Source organism: Mugil cephalus, chromosome 1, assembly GCF_022458985.1.
Source record: "Mugil cephalus isolate CIBA_MC_2020 chromosome 1, CIBA_Mcephalus_1.1, whole genome shotgun sequence".
In the NCBI taxonomy this organism is placed as follows: domain Eukaryota; kingdom Metazoa; phylum Chordata; class Actinopteri; order Mugiliformes; family Mugilidae; genus Mugil; species Mugil cephalus.
The window spans coordinates 20721197-20744080 of NC_061770.1; the positions used below are offsets into that span (position 1 = coordinate 20721197).

General features: G+C 39.4%; 3 protein-coding genes across 3 annotated transcripts; all 3 read left to right on the forward strand.

Moving 5' to 3' along the window:
• Positions 1 to 157: 157 nt before the first annotated feature.
• Positions 158 to 6180, forward strand: stac3 (SH3 and cysteine rich domain 3). The gene is made up of 13 exons (XM_047573497.1): positions 158 to 492; positions 1193 to 1233; positions 1668 to 1746; positions 2056 to 2212; positions 2343 to 2440; positions 2595 to 2655; positions 3177 to 3274; positions 3397 to 3466; positions 4508 to 4557; positions 4668 to 4750; positions 4911 to 4962; positions 5052 to 5189; positions 5322 to 6180. The coding sequence occupies exons 2-13, from the start codon at positions 1226 to 1228 to the stop codon at positions 5427 to 5429; spliced, it is 1002 nt and encodes a 333-aa protein (XP_047429453.1). The 5' UTR covers positions 158 to 492; positions 1193 to 1225; the 3' UTR covers positions 5430 to 6180.
• A 3562-nt stretch (positions 6181 to 9742) lies between these two features.
• Positions 9743 to 14467, forward strand: LOC124998890 (neurexophilin-2-like). Its single transcript, XM_047573532.1, has 2 exons — positions 9743 to 9983; positions 13138 to 14467. The coding sequence occupies exons 1-2, from the start codon at positions 9906 to 9908 to the stop codon at positions 13969 to 13971; spliced, it is 912 nt and encodes a 303-aa protein (XP_047429488.1). The 5' UTR covers positions 9743 to 9905; the 3' UTR covers positions 13972 to 14467.
• A 76-nt stretch (positions 14468 to 14543) lies between these two features.
• LOC124998884 (serine hydroxymethyltransferase, mitochondrial-like) lies at positions 14544 to 22568 on the forward strand. Its single transcript, XM_047573520.1, has 12 exons — positions 14544 to 14702; positions 15669 to 15863; positions 17438 to 17517; positions 18645 to 18845; positions 19602 to 19683; positions 19799 to 19921; positions 20084 to 20223; positions 20871 to 21033; positions 21227 to 21326; positions 21588 to 21743; positions 21867 to 21974; positions 22092 to 22568. Exons 1-12 carry the CDS (start codon positions 14559 to 14561, stop codon positions 22217 to 22219), a joined length of 1620 nt encoding a protein of 539 aa, XP_047429476.1. The 5' UTR covers positions 14544 to 14558; the 3' UTR covers positions 22220 to 22568.
• The last annotated feature ends 316 nt before the right edge of the window (positions 22569 to 22884 follow it).

A 22884-nucleotide genomic window follows, 5' to 3' on the forward strand; every position in this document is an offset into this window, starting at 1 on the left:
TGTCTCCATATGTGTGGGTATATGTATGTTTCTGTTGTTCATGATTAAGTGGGACAAGTGGAGAGAGGTGGAAGTGTACATGTACAATGCGTAATGAAGACCGAGGGAGTGAAAGTATCTTATTTCCCCTCGTCATCTGGGCCCAGTCTGAGGTCCTCAGCTGTCACAAACTGTCAGCTTGACACAGGAGTGCTCGGCCTGGCATGCACACACAAAATCATAATCACAAATACGGATAAATCGTAGAGCATAGAAGTGTTCTGGAAATCACCTAAAGAGAATATAGAAGGAGCACGGCAAAGGGACCAGACTGCGTGACCGTGGATACAGCATCCGGTGGGCCTGATGTTAGGAGGCTCGTCGTTTGATTCGTCTAAACCGACTGCACAGAGCTCCTGTCACTTCCAGCAGGCGAAGAACCGATTCACAGAATTTCAAAACACACCACACATATAATTGCTTCTGAGTGACCTGTACAAGTTTGGACAAAAGGTAGGCCTATGATTCGGATTAAAGTCTAGATGTGTTTAACGCAAACGCTCTTTGTCTGGTTCATTTAAAACACTTTCAGCAAGAAAGTTACATCAGAAATTTAAAACAGTAACTTGATAATGAGAACATTGGGTACGATGTTTTTGCCAATATACAAAGTTAGTTTTATTTATTTATTTTTTGCTTGTTTCTGTAATACTTTGTAGACTTTTGTTATTTTTGTCCGGACTGGCAGAGGCACCCAAATTTAGCTTTGACGAGATTGAATTTCACAAACTTAGAATAGTTTGGGTCAAGTAGACAAGTGCACAAACACTGTATGTATGTGTGCACAGCTAGTTTGTGTTTGTACTATTATATACTGTAGTTTTCTCATTACTATTTCATATGCCAGTGAATCTCTGTTAGTCTCATGGAGGTTTTTGACCAATATTTCTGTGTTAAAGTTCATTTTGATAGATTTTAATGAATGACACATGTTGGGCAGGTTTATTTTTTCACTTTCTAAGACAGTTGTCTCAGAAAGTTCAGGAATATGCATGTCGCTCATGAACCAAACTCTGCCAGCAAATATGACATAACAGCTGATGGGAGAAAAGGCTAGTTATTCAAAAGTCTTTAAACGAATAACTAGTGTCTTCTTTAACTTTAACAAATGACTTCAGTGTATATTATTAAAAAAAACTTGATTTCTTTCTAGGTGGGACAGTATTGACACTGTCTACACCACATCATGGATCAGTGAGTACATTCATCTTAAATCAATATTATCACCTCAACAGAATTTTTACATTGCTTGCCGTAACCTGCTCCACAGACTTCCATTCACTTTATCGTGAGTTAAACGAACCACATATAAAAATAAAGAAAACACACACAAACATTATCATCCACTCTCCCTGTCTTTCTGTACAAAATAATAATGATTAAGTTGCTCCTTGTTCCTTTGAGGAAATTGCACTATTTTGAGGTGGAGGGGCAATGTGACACTGGTACAAAGCATGTTGGTTACACAGGTCACTCAATGAGGTCGTCAAACATTGTAACCCCCTCTTTACACAGTTTACTTATATGATTACCCAATGAAAACAAAAGTCGTCTCTCATCAATGATTAATGATTTATGGCTGTACCAAATGATCCTCCTCATGGCTTTTTACTTTGTGTGTGTGTTAGGGAGGATGACAAAAACTCTGTGGATATCCACGACAATCCTCCAGCTCCTGACAATGTAGTGAGAGAGGACGGAGACACTGTGAGTTACGGCACCACGTCAACCCCCCACTATTAGCAGCGACTGTTTAAAATAGCCACCAGCTGGGGCAGGATCGCAGAGCGGCGTCAATTGGAAAATATGAGCTCTGTCTTGTATAAACCTGTGGGATAAAAAAACACCGCTGGCTCATCTGTGATCGATGGTCACTGAGGATTTAATGCGAAATGGGATTTATTAGATGCTAAAAAGTAGATTTTTTCTCTTGCACTGGTAACGCTTCAGAGAGGCATAGCCTGTGGAATACATTCTTTTTTTACTGACTCTGAAATATGCCGTTCGTGTTGCCAGGTCTATTTCATATATGAGGAGGAGGTGGAGGTGGAGGAGAAGGAACCTGAACCTCCTCCAGAGCCTGTTTTGCGCATTAATGACAAGCCCCACAAGTTCAAAGACCACTACTGCAAGAAACCCAAGTTCTGTGATGTCTGTGCTCGCATGATAGTGTGTAAGTATGACTAATTCTTTTCAGGAAATGAATATACAATCAACAGCATTAGATTTTTATTAGAATTGTGATGTTTCTTTGCACTTTCTCGATTTCTGGCTCCACTGACGTTCGATTGATCATCTTTCAGTGAACAACAAATTTGCTCTGAGGTGTAAAAACTGCAAGACCAATATCCACCATTCGTGTCAGTCCTATGTTGAGTTCCAGAGGTGCTTTGGCAAAATTGTGAGTTTGCTGTTGTGTGCTGGGTTTGGATTCACCTATTGGATTTTGCAGATTTCCGTTACTTTGCTCTCAGTGAGACAACTGTCGTCTCATCTGACATTACTAAAATGGGTGGAAATGTTCAAACATGTGGTTCTGTGCTTGTTCTCTGTAGCCACCTGGCTTTAGAAGGGCCTACAGCTCCCCCCTGTATGGCAGCGACCAACCAGACCCAAGTGAGTCCACTGAGTTAAAATACACACTTGGATGTCTAGATTTGTTAAACTTATATTCAGTTCTGCTATCATCAAGACAGCTGAGGTCATATCCTTTGTATTAAGAATTAATTACTGGTTTTAGTCACAATTACAATCTTGGAGTGAGAATGTTTTATAAGATACATGTTTGAGTATTTCAGTTCTTACATTTAATACTATTTTTAACTAAATATTTAAACACTGCACAAACATGGGAGTATGATGACAGTTTTGCATGTGTCCCACATGTTAAAAAACAATTTTACAGAAAGAAAAGGAATATGTAACCAAAAAGCTGAATTATCACTAGCCACGGATAAGCCTTTAGTTCTGTATTGTGTTGCTTTTAATGCTGGCTCAGAAGTATTTTACAATGTAAAAATGACTTACAAATAACTTTAAACCCATTGACTCGTCAATTAACGGCAACAAGGAAATTATGCTTTTGCATTAAACATTGCTTTAATGTTTCTAAAATCTCTAACTCTTTCATAAACCAGACAACCCGAACAGGAACGACCCCGTCTTCGACACCCTGAGGGTTGGTGTCATCATGGCAAATAAGGAGCGTAAAAAGAATGAAAATGACAAGAAAAACGTGAGTGTTAAACTTAGTTTACTTAAAATTTAGAGTTTCCAAGAGTACATTTCTTCATATGTTATAAGCTTTATGAGCAACGTGATGGTAAACTGGGATTTTAACAGTGTCGTCTCCCCTAGATGATGATGATGATGGAGGAGGAGGAAGAGGAAAACCAGCAGCCCAAAGAGAATGAGGAGGGGGGAGAAGGTAAAAATTAACTCATTAGGTTTCCTCTGTGTAATATTAAATGCTGGCTGTGATCTTTTAAGGTAGCAGTGTTTGGAGTGAATACACGTTGACCTGAAATGGTGAAGACAACATGAAAGTGTTTGTTCTTCTGTTGTGCCCACTTGAAAACCCCAATGATGTGCTGCACACTGCCTACTGCTGTTGGCTAGGCTAGTTAGCTGGTGTCTTCTAGTGTTTTACTTACGATGTCAGCAGACGGGGGAAGTGTTCGTTGAAGTGTAGTTGCATGTCCCATCAGTTCTTACCTGCTGCTGTTGGCTATGCTAGTTAGCTGGTGACTTTTAGTGATTTATTTCCGATCTTGGCAGAGGGGAGAAGTGCTGGCTGAAGTACAGTTGCATGTCCCATCACTTTTTACGTGCTGCTGTTAGCTAGACTAGTTAGCTGGTGTCCTCTAGTGATTTACTTCCGATCTTGGCAGAAAAAGGAAGCGCTGGTTGAAGTGTAGTTGCATGTCCCATCACTTCTTACCTTTTGCTCTTGGCTAGGCTAGTTAGCTGGTGTCTTTTAGTGTTTTACTTCCGATCCTGGCAGAAGGGAGAAGTGTTAGTTGAAGTGTAGTTGCATGTCCCATCACTTTTTACCTGTTGCTGTTAGCTAGGCTAGTTAGCTGGTGTGTTCTAGTGTTTTATTTCCAATCTTGGCAGAGAAAGGAAGTGCTGGTTGAAGTGTAGTTGCATGTCCCATCAGTTCTTACCTGCTGCTGTTGGCTATGCTAGTTAGCTGGTGTCTTTTAGTGTTTTACTTCCGATACTGGCAGAAGGGAGAAGTGTTAGTTGAGGGGTAGTTGCATGTCCCATCACTTTTTGCCTGCTGCTGTTAGCTAGGCTAGTTAGCTGGTGTCTTCTTGTTGGTTGCTATTTAGTAGTTGACTGCTAACATGCTGGTCGATTTTTCCGTTGGACTAAGCTTCTAAAAGTAGAACTGTAACATCTTATCCTGTGTATTAATGAGTTTTAAGGAATGTGTTGTTGACTCTGGCGTCTGATGTTCATACAGGAAAACCTGATGAAAAAAAGGAGAAAGGAGGAGACAAAGCAGACGACAAGGTGATGAAAACCATGCAGTTTGACTGTCAAAACAGCAACCACATCCACGCATATTGTTTCAGATCATATCCTTTGTCATGTGCACTGAATCTGTGCTGTTATGTCAACAGAGTAAAGGTACATTCTCCCAGTCCCACTACTACCTGGCTCTCTACCGCTTCAAGGCCATTGAGAAAGACGATCTTGATTTCCAGTACGTTTGAAAAATATCTATCCTTTTTTTAACAATAATTTAATCAAGAATAAAGCATTTATTTATTGATCTTTTCATTGAAATATGTCTTAATTTCCATAAAGTGAATACTGTTTTTTTTAGAAGTAATATGCAGCAAGATTATGTGTTTGTGTACTAGCCCCGGAGATCGGATCACAGTACTCGATGACTCAAATGAAGAGTGGTGGAGGGTGAGTTTTAAATGTATACTGTTTTTTTTTTTTATTTGCTTTTATTTGTTTCTGAGGACAAACTCAACTTGAACTGTTTGAATTGACAGGGAAAGATGGGGGAGAAGACGGGATACTTCCCCACCAATTACCTCATAAAAGTGCGTGCATCAGAGCGAGTTTACAAGGTGACCCGCTCCTTTGTAGGGAACAGAGAGATGGGACAAATCACACTAAAGAAAGATCAGGTACTTTTACTAATGTGAAGTATGTGTAACTGAACAACATCCTGATACGATTTCCTTTTGCTGTTATTATTGGCCTTTAAGACAGTTGAAAATATCTCATATCTTTCAATTTTTTTTGTGTGTGTGTTTCAGATTGTGGTGAAGAAAGGAGACGAGAAAGGTGGCTACTTGAAGGTCAGCACTGGACGCAAGCTGGGCTATTTTCCCGCTGATCTCCTGCAGGAGATTACTGTGACATAAACACGCTGATACGCAATAAACAGGCTGTAATAAATATTGATGAACATCAGTACAAACTGAGAACATCACTGCCGGGAAATCCTTCCGATTTTCTACATTTCTTTCCTGAAATCAAAATTTGCTTATATTATTGTGACCCTGACAGAAGAAATGTATTTGTTGTGATGTGTTTGTGCCTTTGTCACAAATGACTATGTTCAATGATGATGAAGTCTGTTTCGCTAAACCTTTGTCCATATATTTGGACAACGCTTTAAGTTACTACCTACGGATTCTAGTTAGCATACTGTACGTCCTTGGGACAGATGGTGTAAATCTAGAGAGCCTTAGTAACAGCTAGAAAGACATTCACTAGTTGATTTAGGTTATGGAAATATTTCTCCATATATTTCTACTATATATATCTACTAAACATTTCTCTATCTCTGCATCTCACAACAGATTAGTTAAGTACAGCCATAACATAAACGTTGTGTGGTTGTAGAAGCAAAAATACAATAAATTCAAATGCACAAAAAAAACCCACATTTATAATGGTTGTTATTATTGACCTGCATTCCAAAACAATGAATTTAGAATTTATGCCTTTATAGCTATAAAATCCCAGACATTTATTTATCAATTAAAACAAATATTAGAATGGTATTATTCTAAAAAATAAACATCATATGGCTTTATTTACAATGTTTGCTGATAACTGGCTGAAGTCCCAAGCAATACATGCAATAAACATGAAGTGACTGAAAAAAAATTTTTTTTTTGTTTGTTTGTTTTTTTGTAAACTACTGTACAGACAAAGAGAAAATTAGACTAATATTAAGAAGATAGGGTTGAGTTTAGCTTGAACTTGAACCTCTCCATGGAAAGTCATGAAAAAGCTCTTGTTGTCCCTCTGCACGGATGGAATTCATTAGTAAAAGGCAAAAGATGTATAAAATTTGAAAAGAAACAAGAGTGCATTGCTCATTTCCTGCTAACGGGAGGTTCCCATTCCCTGCCTGAGCGCCCTGATTCATGGTTCACATGGTCAAGACAAGAAACAGGCACAGAATACTAATCTGAGGATTTAGTTGGCAGTACAGTCAGTGACCACAAGAGGGCAACATAACACAAATTCTTTACCTTCAAACAGGACCCTAATTGGAGACAACAACATCCTGTCATTTATTGTTATTGTCTGTATTGAGGTTTAGCTCTGTCATGATACAAACTCCTACCTCAGCATACAACCATTAAAATCACATCAGACTTTCACTTCTGGAAAGGAATCAAAGTTGTGCAGGTTATTGACGCCTTTTAATATAAAAAGTGCACACATTTCAGCTCCAGGATCAAACTAACGCAAAGTTATTACGCAGTGAGATGAGGATTTTTACTATTTACATGAATGAGAAGCTCTGCATTATGCAGAGCATCAAATAACTAGGAAAAAACATGCGCAGAGGGAGAAAATCGCAAATATCCAGGTCCTCAATATCAGTGCTCAGTGAAAGATGGTCATATGTCTGTCTGGCAGTAGCTCCCTGTGGCCCTTTCAAAATTTCCCAGAGGGAATTTTCTAGTTTATGATAAATAAATGTTAAAATAAGTATTCTTTATTATTAATAATAATTAATAATTATGGACGTATATGGAATATTGGTTGATTTTTTGTATTAAATGCAGCTAATAGAGGTCATTCAGGCTTGAAGGGGAAGAACGTGACTGACATGATGCTAATAGATGATTACTAACATACGGATGCTTACATAAAAATCAGATAAATGCTAACACGGATGCTAACAAACGAATGCTAACACGGATGCTAACAAATGAATGCTAACATACGCATGCTAACTCAAATCAGATGAATGCTAACACGGATGCTAACAAACGAAATAGATGAATGCTAACCCGGATGCTTACACTAAAGCTAACAAGCGAATGCTAATCCGAATGCTAACACGGATGCTAACAAATTAAGGCTAACACGGATGCTAACAGATGAATGCTAACATACGGATGCTAACTCAAATCAGATGAATGCTAACACGGATGCTAACAAACAAATGCTAATCCGAATGCTAACATGAATGCTAACACGGATGCTAACAGACGGATCCTAACACGGATCCTAACATACAAATCAGATGAAAGCTAACCCGAATGCTAACATACGGATGCTAACACGGATGCTAACATACAAATCAGATGAACGCTAACCCGAATGCTAACATACGGATGCTAAAAAGTGAATTGTAACCCGGATGCTAACATACAAATCAGATGAATGCTAACGCTGATGTTAACACGGATGCTAACAGACGAATGCTAATCTGGATGTTAACACTGATGCTAACGCGGATGATAACAGACGAATGCTAATCTGGATGTTAACACTGATGCTAACACGGATGCTAACAGACGAATACTAATCCGGATGCTAACAGATGAATGCTAATCTGGATGTTAACACTGATGCTAACAGACGAATGCTAATCTGGATGTTAACACTGATGCTAACACGGATGCTAACAGACGAATACTAATCTGGATACTAACAGATGAATGCTAACATACTGATGCAGAGAAATGAGAGTTCAGAGGAGTCCCTAATTAATGAACTGGTCTTAGCTGTGGCTCTGGCCTGATGGTCAGATGTTGCCTGATGGTCAGATGTTGCCTGATGGTCAGATGTTGCCTGATGATCAGGGGCGCGCTGGGCCGGGACAGAGAGAAAAGGACCATTTCCTCCCTCTGCGCTGGTCTCAGGTTTGGGTTTACTATGACAAAACAGTAGCTCCTGTCAGATTCATGGTTCACATGGTCAAGACAAGAAACAGGCACAGAATACTAATCTGGGGATTTAGTTGGCAGTACAGTCAGTGACCACAAGAGGGCAACATAACACAAAGTCTTTACCCTCAAACAGGACCCTAATTGGAGACAACAGCATCCTGTCATTTATTGTTATTGTCTGTAATGAGGTTTAGCTCTGTCATGATCAAACAAGTCGACAATAGAGCCTTGTTTATCTGTGTCTTATACAAACTCCACTCCGTAAACCATTAAATCACTCAATTCATCAGGAACCAATTAAACACAGTCATCGCTCCCCTCAGTATTTAGCACATGATTCTAGCCGGTAACACAAGCCAATACCACTTTAACACAATTTAGTATTTACATTAATGAGAAGCCACCATAATGTGCAGAGTGTGAACAAACTGGTCAAAAACTCAAGACAAGCTGTTCAGTAATATTGTTAATTATTCCGTTTCAGATAGTTTAAGTCTTTAAGTGCACTAGATCACGCAAATGTACTATTGTCCAATAAATTATAAGTACCTAAGGACATTTATTACATTTATGAAATGCTATTACTTTTTCACTATTAAAAAATCTCACATAAATAGTCTAATGCAATCTTAAAACATGCAATTACCCTTTAAAGTTCAAATTATATGAAGTCATCATATACCTTTTAAAAAAAAAATAAAAAAAATCAGACTGGTTCATTATCAGCTGAGAAATCTCGGTACTCTACGATAATTACAACAAATGTTTGCGTTTCAATGCCCCAGCAATAGATTTATGTTTTCAAAAAACTCATCAAATATCACTGAATCATTGAATAAAGTATTTAACTGAGTTTCAGATAATTCCACATTTTCATATTTACGTTTCTGGGTTCAGTGAATTAATGACTGAAGAAGTGACTTTGAGTAAATATAACACTGCATTTACACACACTCTCATTACAGCTCTTCATTCAAGTCTTAAGTTATGTGTTTTTTTTTTTTTTGTATTTGCAGTGATTTGCTGCCTTGAAATCCCACTGATAGGCTGAGGCAGTGAATCTCACCAGTTGTCAGTAATTTTTTTTTTTACATTTCCCAGAGAGAGTCCTTGTCATTATGTCTGCCTCCCCATGGCTAAAGTATGCAGGGACGGCGGGGAGGGCTGTCAAACTGTGCCTGCCTGAGAGCGCCTTTCCCCGGGTTGATGAGTCATAATAAGGACCGGCCAGGTGGTGAAAATGAGCAGGGAGACAAGTGAGGGGAGTGTGTGTATGTGTGTGTGTGTGTGTGTGTGGTGTTTCTTTTCATTATATAAATTAGCCCCTTAAAAATTCTAAATATTCTCCCCTGAGTATTTTTTTCTTACAATTTAGCTGATGCAATTTATTTATTTATTCATTTTAATTTTCATCTAGTTTTTTTTCTTTGTGTGTGCATGTGTGAGCGTGTGTGAGGGGTGGGGGTGGGAGTGGGGGTATTCGAGAGCAGAAAACACCCACAGTGGGAGCGAGTGAGAGATAGTGGGAGGGAAGAGAGAAGAGCTGAGTCTTCACCAAACTCTTCACTCCAGGTCTTGGGGATTGTGAGTCTCTCACTGTGGAATGTGTTTTCTACTTTGAGAGTGAGCGTGTGAGCGTTGAACTGAGCAAATCAAACGGGCTTGATTGCCTCTAAGACCGACCGTCCGGCTCCCTGGATGGAGAAACGCTGCCGTAAAATGAGATCTCTGTGTTTGAACTTTGCCATCACCTGTCTGTGGCTTCTTCCTTCCTCGGTGAGTACGACGAGTGAACAGCCTCTGCTCCGGAGGCTGTGCTCATAATTAACTCCGAGTGTTGTTCTAGTGACGCCGGGAAGCGTTAATTCCCTGCAGATTGTCTTATGTGTGTTGCTACTTAGCCAAACAAGAGGGTATAAATAATTGTGCGTTCATCACGTTGCAGCACACTCGTGCAATTTTTGTAATTCATCTGTCCTGATATAAGGATGTGTTTGCGCTGTGTCTGAGCTAATTCTGTATATAAGATTTTAAAAGATAATGGGTGGCTACTTGAAAAAAAATCTCCAAATCTTTTAGATGAAAATTACAAAAAGAAAATGATCTTCTTGCTGAGTGAAATAATTTTAGATTCTCATTTTCAACTTTAGTACTGAAGAGTCTTATTTCATTACATGAGTTTGTCTTGGGACTTGGTAAAGTTTACTTTTCTGTTAGATGGTGGGGTTCAGACAAAGTCAGATATCGTCCTTCACAATCTTAATTTGTTCCACTCCCGTGGTCCGTAATTCTCTTTCAGGTCTAATAGTAATTCAATCTGCTCTCTTGCCTTTATTAAACTTTCTCAGCTGTGCTGCACGAGTAGCCGACTGCAACATCTGTAAGACTGAATTTGTCGCATGAGAACCTCAAAGCAACATCGTTTTGTACTTTTTACTTGAATGAAATGACTGTGCAGCCTTTGTCAGTCTGAAAAAATGAATGTCACCAGAGTGAGGCTTAATAATAAAACACAGTCACTTCATTTGTCTGGTAAGCACCAAAAATAGTGACAGATTACAGATCTTTTTCACAGGTGGAAAAAAAGTCTGTCCTCAAAAAACAAAAAAACAAAAAAAATCTTTTTTTTTTTTGTATCCTTTACATTCTGCAGGTGTTTTTGCTCATGTGTTGTTCTTGCATCCGTTCCTCTGCTCCCAGCTCAGTTGCAGTCACTGTGCTGGCATCTTGACACTGAGCCAGTGACACGGCTGTCACACTGTGGGCCCCAATTAGGGTAGGTGAGAGCAGCACATAGCTCGAGGTTTGGGCTCGTAGCAATAGGCACAGCTGGATCTCACTTGGTTACAGCAGAAGGCAGAGACTGGCACACAGAGTGGTTAGGGGTGATGAGAATCCCACTTATGTTGAGAAACAATGGCATCCTGGGAGCTGTTTATTTGGAAATATGGGAAAGAATAACCTCAAACCTCCACCTGCCTTAGACACACCATAGAATAGACTTAGACAGACTTTAATGACCCAGGAGGGAAATGACTTTGTCACCGTAACTTTGTTGCGCATAAAAGTAAACATTCATATAAATGATAATAAAGATAGAAATGATAAAAATAGAAATCCTAAGTCCTAAAGGAGCGTGCAGAACTTTCAGTCCTTTTCGGTCCTTTTCTCAGAGTGATGTCTCTACAGAAGTTGTTGTTGAAAGAAATAAGACTCCAGTAATCACCTTGCTTGTTAGGCGTCATAAATTCTTATTCTTTTTTTATTTTATGCGTTTTATTTTTGTGGTCAAGTGGAGTCAACTGTATTCCTCTCGGTTACTCATGTCCTTTGCTCTGTGGCAGCTGGAAAATGAACAACGTTCAAGACATTCAAGCACTTTGTAAAGGTTTACATGTATGTGTGTGTGTATGATGCCTTTGAATAATGTAATGGGGAGGATGATTTGATGAAAGTGGAATAGCCGCAACACAATAATACATTAAGGGAACAGATTATGATGTCTTGAGCTCTTAAATAATAAATATAATAAATTAAATTATCTTAAAAAATACACATATTCTTAAAAAATACATATAGATAAATTATTTTATTAAATTTTATGCTTATTTTTTTGGTATGTTACACTGAGTGCCTGTAAATTGTGAGAATACACAGTGAAATTTCCCAGTTTGAGATGAATAAAATTGTGTAATTATAATCATATGAGCACTGCAGATGAGGATGAGCATGAAAAGTGTTTTTTTTTTCGACACAACAAACATGATACCACAGCTCAGCAGGGAAAAGGTTCTGCAAACAGTTGTGTGTTTTTCAAACACATTATAATATCTACGTTACTTTACAAACACTTCAGCACCGACTTGCTCTGTCCCTTTCTCTGGCGTACGTGTTGAAAGTCGGAGATTAGAAAGCTCGAGGATTTGGTCCATTGCCAAGGTCACACCGAAGGGAGGGATTTGAGTTTTAACAAGGGAGTGAAAGAGAGAGCGTGTGCAAGGGAAGACGGCCGAATTAAAATGTGTTAATGGCGGTATGAATGTGACTGTGTGTGTGTGTGGGTGTGCACGTGCTTCTTGTTACCGTAGTCTTTGCCTGAAGGGGATAACCTATCGATCATATTTAAAGTCATCATCATCGCGAAGGTCCTGCCACTCTGAAGAATAATTATTTTTATCGATTATCTGCTGCTTTGTGACGCAGCTGCTGTCCTTCATTTGTGGTCATCCTGATGGTCGAGTCGCTTTGAACGGTATCAGTGTCTGCGTGGTTATTTGTTCGTCCAAGGAGAAGAGTCAAGATTCAAAATCACTTTACTGTGTCATGAGATAAGAAACAGCATATATGAACCATATGCGATTAGGAATAAAAATAAAATAAAATAAAATAAAATAAAATAATCCACCCATTGTGTTGTGTTGCATTAAAATAAAGAAAGAATAACAATAAGGTAGTAAAAAATTACAAAAAATGTACAGTTTAATTTACATGAGATATACAAATATTTATGTACAGACATTAGATATACAGACATTTTAGCTAAAGTTAAAGTATGTCAAGGAATTAAAGATTAGTTCCTTAGGTCTGTCACAAAAGATTTTTCCCGTTCATATGTACCAACCTCCCTGTCTAAGAAAGTGAAAGAGTTCACAGTTGAGAGATGAAAATTTATCAAGAGATCTCTAACAAATCCAAAAGGTCTTGTTAGACTACGACTAAATTCAATTATTTACAATATTAAACGTTATTTTCCAGTACTTTCAGTAGAGCAGCAAATCTCCTTTGTTGTTTTGATGCAGCTTCAGAAATCTCAGTGACTGATGTCTTATAAAAAAAACTCAAAACTGTATGCAATACAGGAACCTTATGACATTTTCTTGTGATTGTGGCTCTGATTTTCATTCTTAGTTTACATTTGGCATTTGTGCAGGTCCAAGAAACATCCGAGCCGCTGCACTTTCACAGCCATCAATGGGGGGAGGATGAAGTAGGAAGAGAAGATACGGAGGGAGCAGCACTGAAGGTCAAGCACATCTCTAAAGACTTACAAATCATCTCCACCAAACACAAAACACCTGCGTATGGCTCACTTGGACCCTACGGCTGGCCTCAGAACTTCTCACAGGCCCTGGATCAGTATCTGTATCGCGCTCCTCCCAAATCCAAACCCCCCGCTAAAACGTCCCCAAAGGCTAAGAAGATCTTGGGCTGGGGCGATTTTTACTTCAACGTGAAAACGGTGAAGTTCAGCCTCCTGGTGACGGGGAAGATCGTGGACCACATCAACGGGACGTTCAGCGTCTACTTCCGCCACAACTCCTCCCGCCTGGGGAACATATCTGTCAGCATTGTCCCCCCGTCCAAAGCGGTGGGCTGGGAAGTTCTGGATGCGTCCCACACCAGAAACTCTGTGCTGCTTCCAGATTTTACGCCGCAGTTCCAGAGCCCCCGTCAGTCCACCAGCTCCAGCCCCCCTGAACAGCAGCAGAAGCACCAGCAGGACATGATGATGGTGACCGAGCTCAACTGCCGCAACGAATACCAAACAACGAACCGCTCCAAGAAGACCAAGCCCTGCATGTACGACCCAGGCCAGACCTGCTACTCAGAGAACACGCAGTCCCAGGCCGCCTGGATCTGTGCCAAACCCTTTAAAGTCATATGCATCTTCATTGCCTTCACCGGCACAGATTACAGGCTGGTGCAGAAAGTTTGTCCAGACCACAACTTCCAGACAGAGCAGAACCAGCAGCACTTCGGATGACAGATTCTCACGTACTGAAATATGGACATCAAACTTCTCATTCATCCTAAAAGAAAAACTAAAAAAAAAAAACATGTGTTCAGACTTATTGATATAAAATGTGTGACTCATGATGGTTTTTACACACTTTTCAGCCTGTCAGTGACGGCCAGTTTGTGTTTTAATAGTCAAGCTTGTTAAAAAGGAGCTTTGTGTTGCCTGAAATCAGCCTCATCCACCAAAAGTGACGGACTGTCCTTAAGGAACAGCATTTGCCTAATTCATACAGTCACTTTGTGTGCGTAGTGTTTTCTGAATTTGTTTTCTGAACAGGCATCCGCAGACGTTTTCAACCATAATTAAATATATATTGATTGGTTAAGTCAGTCGTTAGGAAGCTCTTAGATCATGAATAAAAGTAAATTCTGTATATATGTTTCTATTTAGTGACAAAACGTTTTAAACTGACTGTGTTTTTACTATAAAATTAAACTCCTGCTTGGTTGTTTTATGGTAACTGTGACTGATTAGATATTTCACCTCGAAGAACTGCGATGAAACAAATGATTTACTATAGTACTGACTTTTATCAGTGATACAAAGTACGCATGCCGCTGCCATATCCCCCCGCCCCCCTACACCCTGCCCACCCCTCCAGCATGATTTTACCTTCACCCTTTGTACCTTGGAAGTTTTCTGTTTTCCTAGCCGTCACAGACATGCTGTCTCTGTCATTACGGCAAACATTACAGGTAAGAACATTAATAACTTCACACATTTGCACTTGTACCTGCATCAGAAGACTTTTATTTTTCCGCACATACAATCAGTGGCAAATCACTTATTACTGCAAACTAGGTCACCCCGGTTAACCTCAGCCCTGTCAGAGAGAAAAGGGCTGAAGTTGATGTTTCAGTTTGTTAGTCCAAAACAGAAAACTGAGAAACCTGTGCTGCTGCTGCTGCTGCTGCTTGTCCTAGAATATATTTTGTTGTTTTCTGTATAGTCGGCTCTTAACGCGAGTCCTTTTATACTCAAGGCTTAGAAAGCATAAGGAAAACAAAAGATGAAAGGAGACTTACTTCAACATATATTTGTGTTTGAACCGTAATCTGTCTATTAGGCTACAGTAGCAGTTACGTAACTATCATGCAGCTACAAACCGGCTCCAACAAACAGCTACCAGATAACTAAGCCACTGCATGTCTGACCGGACCACGCACACTTTTCATGTCCAAGGTTTTCCATAACTGCTTCACTGAATACCACGTTTGGTTTCTCCACTGCCTTTTATTTAATGGATTGTTTTTAACATCAAAAGACGCATTATTCTAAGTCCCTTGTTTCCAAACCCCTGGTGCAAAGTATTATCATTTTGAGTGATGAAAGTGTTGCAGAGGCTCACTCTGCACGAGGGTTTCAAAAGACAACAAAAGAGCAATCTTGGACAAAACAACAACAACAACAAAAACTTCAACTCTTCAGAGTAACAGTTTAAAGCACTGCAGAGATTTCCATCTTACCCACTGTCGTTTTTTTTTGTCTTCTTTATAGGGTTTTTATTAATTACTCTGAACGGTTTTAAAAAAAGGAAGTAATACAGCAAAACCTTCTCGCACAGGATTTCCCTGCAGTTGTGATTTCAGTGGTGCACATTTTGTCATTGACTTAAATGAATCTTGTGTGTTCCTTCACCACCTACTACTACGACACTACAGCCCCTCTTCCTCAGGGTTGCAGGAAGTTTGGGCAGAAAGGGCCCGATCGCTACGGAGTCATGCGGACGAGGCCTCAGCAGCGCGAGCGGGTGGACGGGGCAGGAGAGCCTGGCCCAGGACGACCCAGAGATGTGGAGTCTCCTGCAGCAGGAGAAGGACAGGCAGTGCCGGGGACTGGAGCTCATTGCATCAGAGGTAAGGTCCAAATGGCCAAAGCATCAAAACGCTTATTAGTTATTAGCTATTAGCTATTAGTTATTAGCTGTCACCTATAGTAACCTGAGAGTACCAGCATGCTGAAAGGCTGTTGTAATGTTTGCTCTGCATCTTGCATCACACACAAAGCTTGTGTGTGTGTGTGAAATCAGTGCTAGAAAAACAGGTGTGGAGTACAGCACATGACCACTGTGCCTCCGAATCCATTCACTTGGTGTCAGAAGTGAGTGTTTTTTTCCTATTTTGCTGCTTGTTCCAAATTATAGAGAAAGTAGATTCCTCAAATGTCACCCAAGTGTCAGCAAAAATGAAGAATCCTCAAGGAAGTCCTTCACACCCCGCAGACTCTCGGTGCCGCGCGAGCTTGGTGTGATGGATGTTTTGTTTTAAGTCTCACTTTGTATCTTGTGCAGAATGAAATAGAAAATGCAGCTAATTATCCCCTGTGCTAGCCTGTGCTCAGAAGTTTTAAAGATTGCAGCGTGTGAGACAGAAGGCTAAAATGGTCCAACTGAAACCGCAAAGTCTCCAGTGTTGTCGTTTCCAGAACAGTTTTCTGTAAGATTCCTTTGTGTTTTCCCTCCTTGGAAGTCACTGATTTCATCTGAGTGGAAGCTGTGGGAATAGAAGGGAGCTTTCATTCTTTACTTTCTGGCAATTACGAATCCATACACAGACCCATCAGTCACAATGGCATCTGAAAGATTTTCATCTTCTTGCACATGTGCCGTCAATAATTTTCTGCTGCAGGCCAGCTCCTAGTGTGTCTCTTCAACATATCATCCTATTAGCTTCCGTCGCTGATTTCTTCAACTGATCTCCATTTTAAGTCAAGACAGGGGAGGAGGAGCGACTGTGCATGTGTGCATATCAGGAGGGTGTTTGAAATCTCAGAGAAAGAGATTTATCACACAGGGGACTGGTTTTAAAGTCCACTGGAATGATTGAGGGATCCCTGAACAGTGACAGGTTTAGTATGATAACAAGGCAGAGGCAGCAGGGGAGGACAGAGAGAGAGCAGATGAGCTGAAGCGAGAGTGGAAGAGAGAGAAAAAAAAAGAGACAGATGGAGAAAAAAATCATTTACATTAGTTTCCTTTTCTGCAGCTACATCTCTCCACTGACATTTGACACTATGTTGAAACCCCATTGGGATTCAGCTCTGGTTAATTTGACTATAGTACTGCTAACACAATATTATTTTTAGATTGTCCAATTTTACTAATTCTTTGTAGCTTTTGAGAAAAGGATAAGGATGGTTTTAAACCCTTGGCAAATTTTATACCACATATTTAACAAATTTAGTATATTTAGCATCATTTGTTAGCACAGAGGCTAATTTTTTTGTTGTAATTTAATTTAAATGCCTACTTCATGATTTGATTTAAACTGTAGTTACATTAACTGAGCATTGCTGAAAAAGAGCAGGGGTGTTCAGTTTCCCTTCTCCAGGTAAATATTTATTTGGGTGGGGACAGTGTTGTGAATATATAAGCATGAGAAAACAATGTACAGTGTGTTGCTCTTGACACTGTGCTTGTTGCTTCTGCCAGAACTTCTGCAGCCGTGCAGCACTGGAGGCGCAGGGATCTTGTCTGAACAACAAGTATTCTGAGGGATATCCAGGACAAAGGTGACGACAGATACTTTCACAAATGTAATGTAATAGTCATTACAACAATTTAAGTGCACGATTCCCAATTATATGATGCAACCTAATACGACTGAATATAACGCGGTAAGACACAATAGAATACAATACGACACAACGATAACATATGACCCGATATGATACGACTCGATATGATATGACACGATACGACTCGATACAATACGTTACGATAAGATACAATATGACTCTATGCGATAACATATGATACGATAAAATTATATACGACTTGATACAATACAATACGATATGATAAGATAATAAAAAATACAATTCAATAACATACCATACGATACAACATGATAGGCTACAATACAACCTGATACGATAAGATATGATAAAATATGATACAATAACATAGAATAACATACAATACAATACAATACGATACGATATATGATAAGATACTATATGATATGATAAGATACGATACGATATGATACGATACGATGCAACTAGATACGATACGATAACATACGATACAGTACGATATGATACAATACGATACAATACGATATGATACAACGCGATACGATATGATAAGATACAATATGATATGATACGATGCGATACGATACGATATGATATGATACAATATGATAAGATACAATACGATACTATATGATAAGATACGATACGATATGATAAGATACGATACAATAAGATATGATACGACTTGATACGATATGATATGATACAATATGCTATAATACACTTTACCCAAATACGATACATTTCAATACATCATGATCCAATAAATGCTCATATGACACATAGCCATATGAAAATATGTTATAATCAAATACAACACAATAAATAAAAACAAGATAAAATACAACACAAAATAACAATTAAAAAATATTGAATTCCACATTTTCAATCTAATGCAATATTGTGAAATTTACAAAACAAAAAGTAAAACTAGTACTAGTACTAAGTAGTATACGACTACATGTACATGTACATGTACAGAATCACTAAATGCAATACGATTAAATACAAAAACAAAATGCTAAACCCTTCAGAATGATAGGATACATTGTGATACTCAGATCTGATACTCCCACATAGGTGATTTCTATCGTTCTCAGGTACTATGGAGGCGCAGAGATTGTCGACCAGATTGAGCTGTTGTGTCAGAAGAGAGCGCTCACAGCCTTCGGTCTGGACCCAGACCTGTGGGGTGTCAACGTCCAGCCGTACTCCGGCTCGCCCGCTAACTTCGCAGCCTACACGTCTGTACTGAAGCCTCATGACCGCATCATGGGTCTGGACCTGCCTGATGGGGGGCAGTAAGTGAATGTTTCACAGCTTGTTCAAACCACAGCAGGATTTTTGGGTCGTCTTTGTTACGTGTAAAAAATTACAACTTCAGATACATTATACATCAACAAATGTAAAAATCTGTAAAAGAAAATCTTTAATTTGAGTTTTAGATTTTGGTGCAGGTTGAAACCTCTATTAAATTTTTTTTTACAAAGAAATTAAGTAATGTACACACATATTGAGTGTGTTAAGTTTTACATTATCTTAGGCATTAGACATGTCTTTAGATTATTTGCAAGTTATTGCAATATTCGTAGCTGCAGGTTTGTTTGTACTGTATGTTCAAACATACAAACACAACCAAACTCAGACAAACTTTGACTCAAACTGAAGTCACATAACAGTGGCAAGTGTAAACAGTGTATGCTAGTTGGTCTGCATGTTATATACTGAGTTTTATGCCTAATTTATACAATAGCTGGAAGGTGGAAGTTGGTAGTTTTACTAAAAGAGAAGGACATTCGTGTTTTATACACTATGAAATAATATTTAATAGAGTTTGCATGTAGCAATACATTCAATTAAATAATATTAATTTATAATATTATGTCTTAATATGATTTGTTTGCATGAATATAACGGTCATATGGAGAATATATAGGGAGATAAGTCAGAATAAGTTGAAGTAAGTTTAAGAAGAACTCACATATCCCTGCACATACTGAACTTCAGAGACACACTGTTATATAAGTTATTTTCTTTTCCCATTCTGTCACATTCAGCCTTACCCACGGCTACATGACTGACACCAAGAGAATCTCAGCCACCTCCATATACTTTGAATCGATGCCTTACAAACTGAACGTGAGTAGAAAGGCAAAGACACCCTCGTTTAAGTGAATCTGTAAATGCTTTCCGGAAAAAATATTTAGGGCTGTAATAGCTTCTTTCTGTGCAATGACTTTCTGTGTTATCTCAGCCTCAAACAGGTCTGATTGATTATGAGCAGCTGGAGAAGACCGCCCGGCTCTACAGACCCAGACTCATCATAGCGGGAACCAGCGCTTACGCTCGCATCATCGACTACTCTCGCATGAAGAAGGTGCCTGGTTTCAAACTACAACTATGATGACTGAAGTAAAAGTTGTTGACAGTTGTTGAGCAGTTTATTAAATCCTGGCTGCACAAGTGGCACAATGTTAAAAAGAAGAAAAAAAAAGGAATACCATTAAACAGGTAATGAGTCTGACTGTATGTGTTTTAGCTGTGCGTGGAGCTGAACGCCTACTTGCTGGCAGACATGGCTCATATCAGCGGCCTGGTGGCAGCAGGAGCTGTTCCCTCTCCTTTCCAGCACGCTGACCTGGTGACCACTACAACCCACAAGTCTCTTCGTGGATCAAGGTGAGGCTCTGGATTTGGAGCTAAATAAACTTTTGCTTGTCACAGAAAAAGGCTGATAACTGTCAACTGGAGTTATTATCCATATATGTCTGAGCTGAGAGAAGATGGAAGTGCCCCTGGTGACTTGGCCTAGAGCAAATTATAAATGTACATTATATAAAGTATCTTTTTTGGATTCAATATTAAGGTGTTCAAATAATATGGGGTCAAATTTCAAACGTGCAACTGCCATAAATATACATACCTTTAGCTCTAGCTGTTAGCTTCTCTTCTGCTAATACTGCAGCATGCTTCTGGATTTCACCTGGGGACTGAATAGGATCTCGGCTAAATGCAGGGAACCCAACAGAGTCAGCGTGTAATATGCAGCCTTGTGATTGGCTCAGTGGCGATAGGGGCGGGGCCTACTGTGTACAGGAGGCTTTGATTGACAGGTCTAGTGTGGTGCTCTGTATTATCTCCTGTATCGTGTTCAGTGAAAAATAACCTTGATTTATTAGTTTTTGTCTATTATAGTCATAGTAGACCTTTGGCCAACAGAATAACTATTTTTTGTTAGCGATGGGATGCTTTCATACAGATTAAATTAGCAACACTAACACTGCAAATTTACTAAACATATGAGACCCTCTTTCTCCACTCTGCAGGGCTGGACTGATCTTCTACCGGAAAGGTGTTCGGTCTGTGGATAAGAAAGGCCGGGAGGTTCTCTACGACCTCCAGGACAGGGTGAACTTTGCTGTGTTCCCATCACTCCAAGGAGGACCTCACAACCACGCCATCGCTGGGGTGGCCGTCGCCCTAAAACAGGTCTGGGCGCTAATTTTATGCATCAGTCGTTGACAGTAGCCTGCAAAGTCAAATAAAATGGGAAACAATCCAGGAAAACACTCTTGTGCACCGGCTTAATTTCAGTAGCTCATGTATAAAACATGCATTTGTCTTCTGGAGAATCCTGATACGGCCTTTTGTCTTTCACACGGTGTAATTTCTGTTTCTGCAGGCTTCCACTCCCATGTTCAAACAGTACATCGCTCAAGTGATGTTGAATTGCAAAGCCATGGCTAACGCTCTGCTAAAGAAAGGCTACACACTGGTATCAGGTACGGTTGATAATGATAAAATATGTTTTATATGAATAAACAAATAAAAATACAAATGAAAGGTTCTTTCAAAGGTTTTACTTTGGAAAAGTTCCCTAAACCTTTGCTTGAGAGCTAAATGCAACATAATAATGCAAGGAAGTTCAGAGAAGCAGTGATACCTGAGTGGAGAGTGAAGGGAAATGGGGATATACAATAGTGGAGCACAACTCAGACTCATCCTAAAAATTGCTGCTCTCACCCGCTTCCTTCTCCTCTCAGGTGGAACGGACAATCACTTGGTCTTGGTTGACCTTCGACCTCGTGGCATGGACGGCGCTCGAGCTGAGAGGGTCCTGGAGCTGGTGTCCATCACCGCCAACAAGAACACCTGTCCTGGAGACAAAAGCGCCCTCACTCCGGGAGGACTCCGGCTCGGTACATGTGTTAATAAATTAAATGTGGAGCTTGTGTACGACGGGAGATAATTTGGACAGAAGCTTCCCTCCTCCTTCCTTTCCTCTTTATGCTCAAATGAATTCTCATATTTGTCTCTTACAGGAACCCCAGCTCTAACGTCTCGAGAGCTTAAGGAAGCAGACTTTGAGAAGGTTGTGGATTTTATCGATGAAGGAATTCAGATAGCACTGGATGTGAAGAAGAAGACCGGTAAGGGAATCTCTATGATTTATCTGCTGAGAGAAGTGGAGCTTGGTTATAGCAAGGAATGTAAAATTCATAAGCTGGTTGCTGTGGTCCCATTTCGCTTGTTTGATTTGCCAACAGGAAATCTGGCTAGCTTCAAGTCCTTCCTGCTGCAGGATCCAGACACAATGTCGCGAATCTCTGAGCTCCGCCAGCGGGTGGAGCTATTCGCCAGGCCCTTCCCTATGCCAGGATTCTCCGACCACTAAAAACAAGCATCACGTTATAGGCGCATCATTTAATGAACTGTAAACGTCGTAGTTTCTCTTTGAATGCTGCCATGGTAATGAGCCTTATTTCATTATGCTGCCAGTTACAGTTTTTTCTTTACACTTCCATAGAAACTGATAAATAATAATAATAAACATAATTAAAATAAATAAAATAATTGGGCTGTCACACACATTAACAGTAATGTTAAATGTAAAAGCTTTGTATTTCACCATTTTTTATCATGGTAACAGTTTACTTTAGGTTTTAAATGCAGTAGTAATAAGCAGTACATATATATGCATTTATTACAAACTATAATTGTATCAATAAAGAATTACAACTCCTCTTCTTAGGTGCCTCTAGGTGTGTGCTAGTACACAGCAGGAACACAAAATGAATGATAATTTACAGTTGTGGTGTTCACAAATACTGTTCATTCAACAGTTAAGCTCACGGCTGAATAAAACTGCCTTATAATGTGTCTAAAAACTAATTCATACTGTAAAATGTCTTTTTAATGCTAGTCTGGAAGTGCCAATACAATAATTAGATGATTTTGATGATGAATCAGAAGGATTTTCAGAAACATTGTGTGAGCAACCTAATTGCAATTTAATACACTGATGTTAAAACAAACAAGATATAAAAGAAAAGAGAAAAA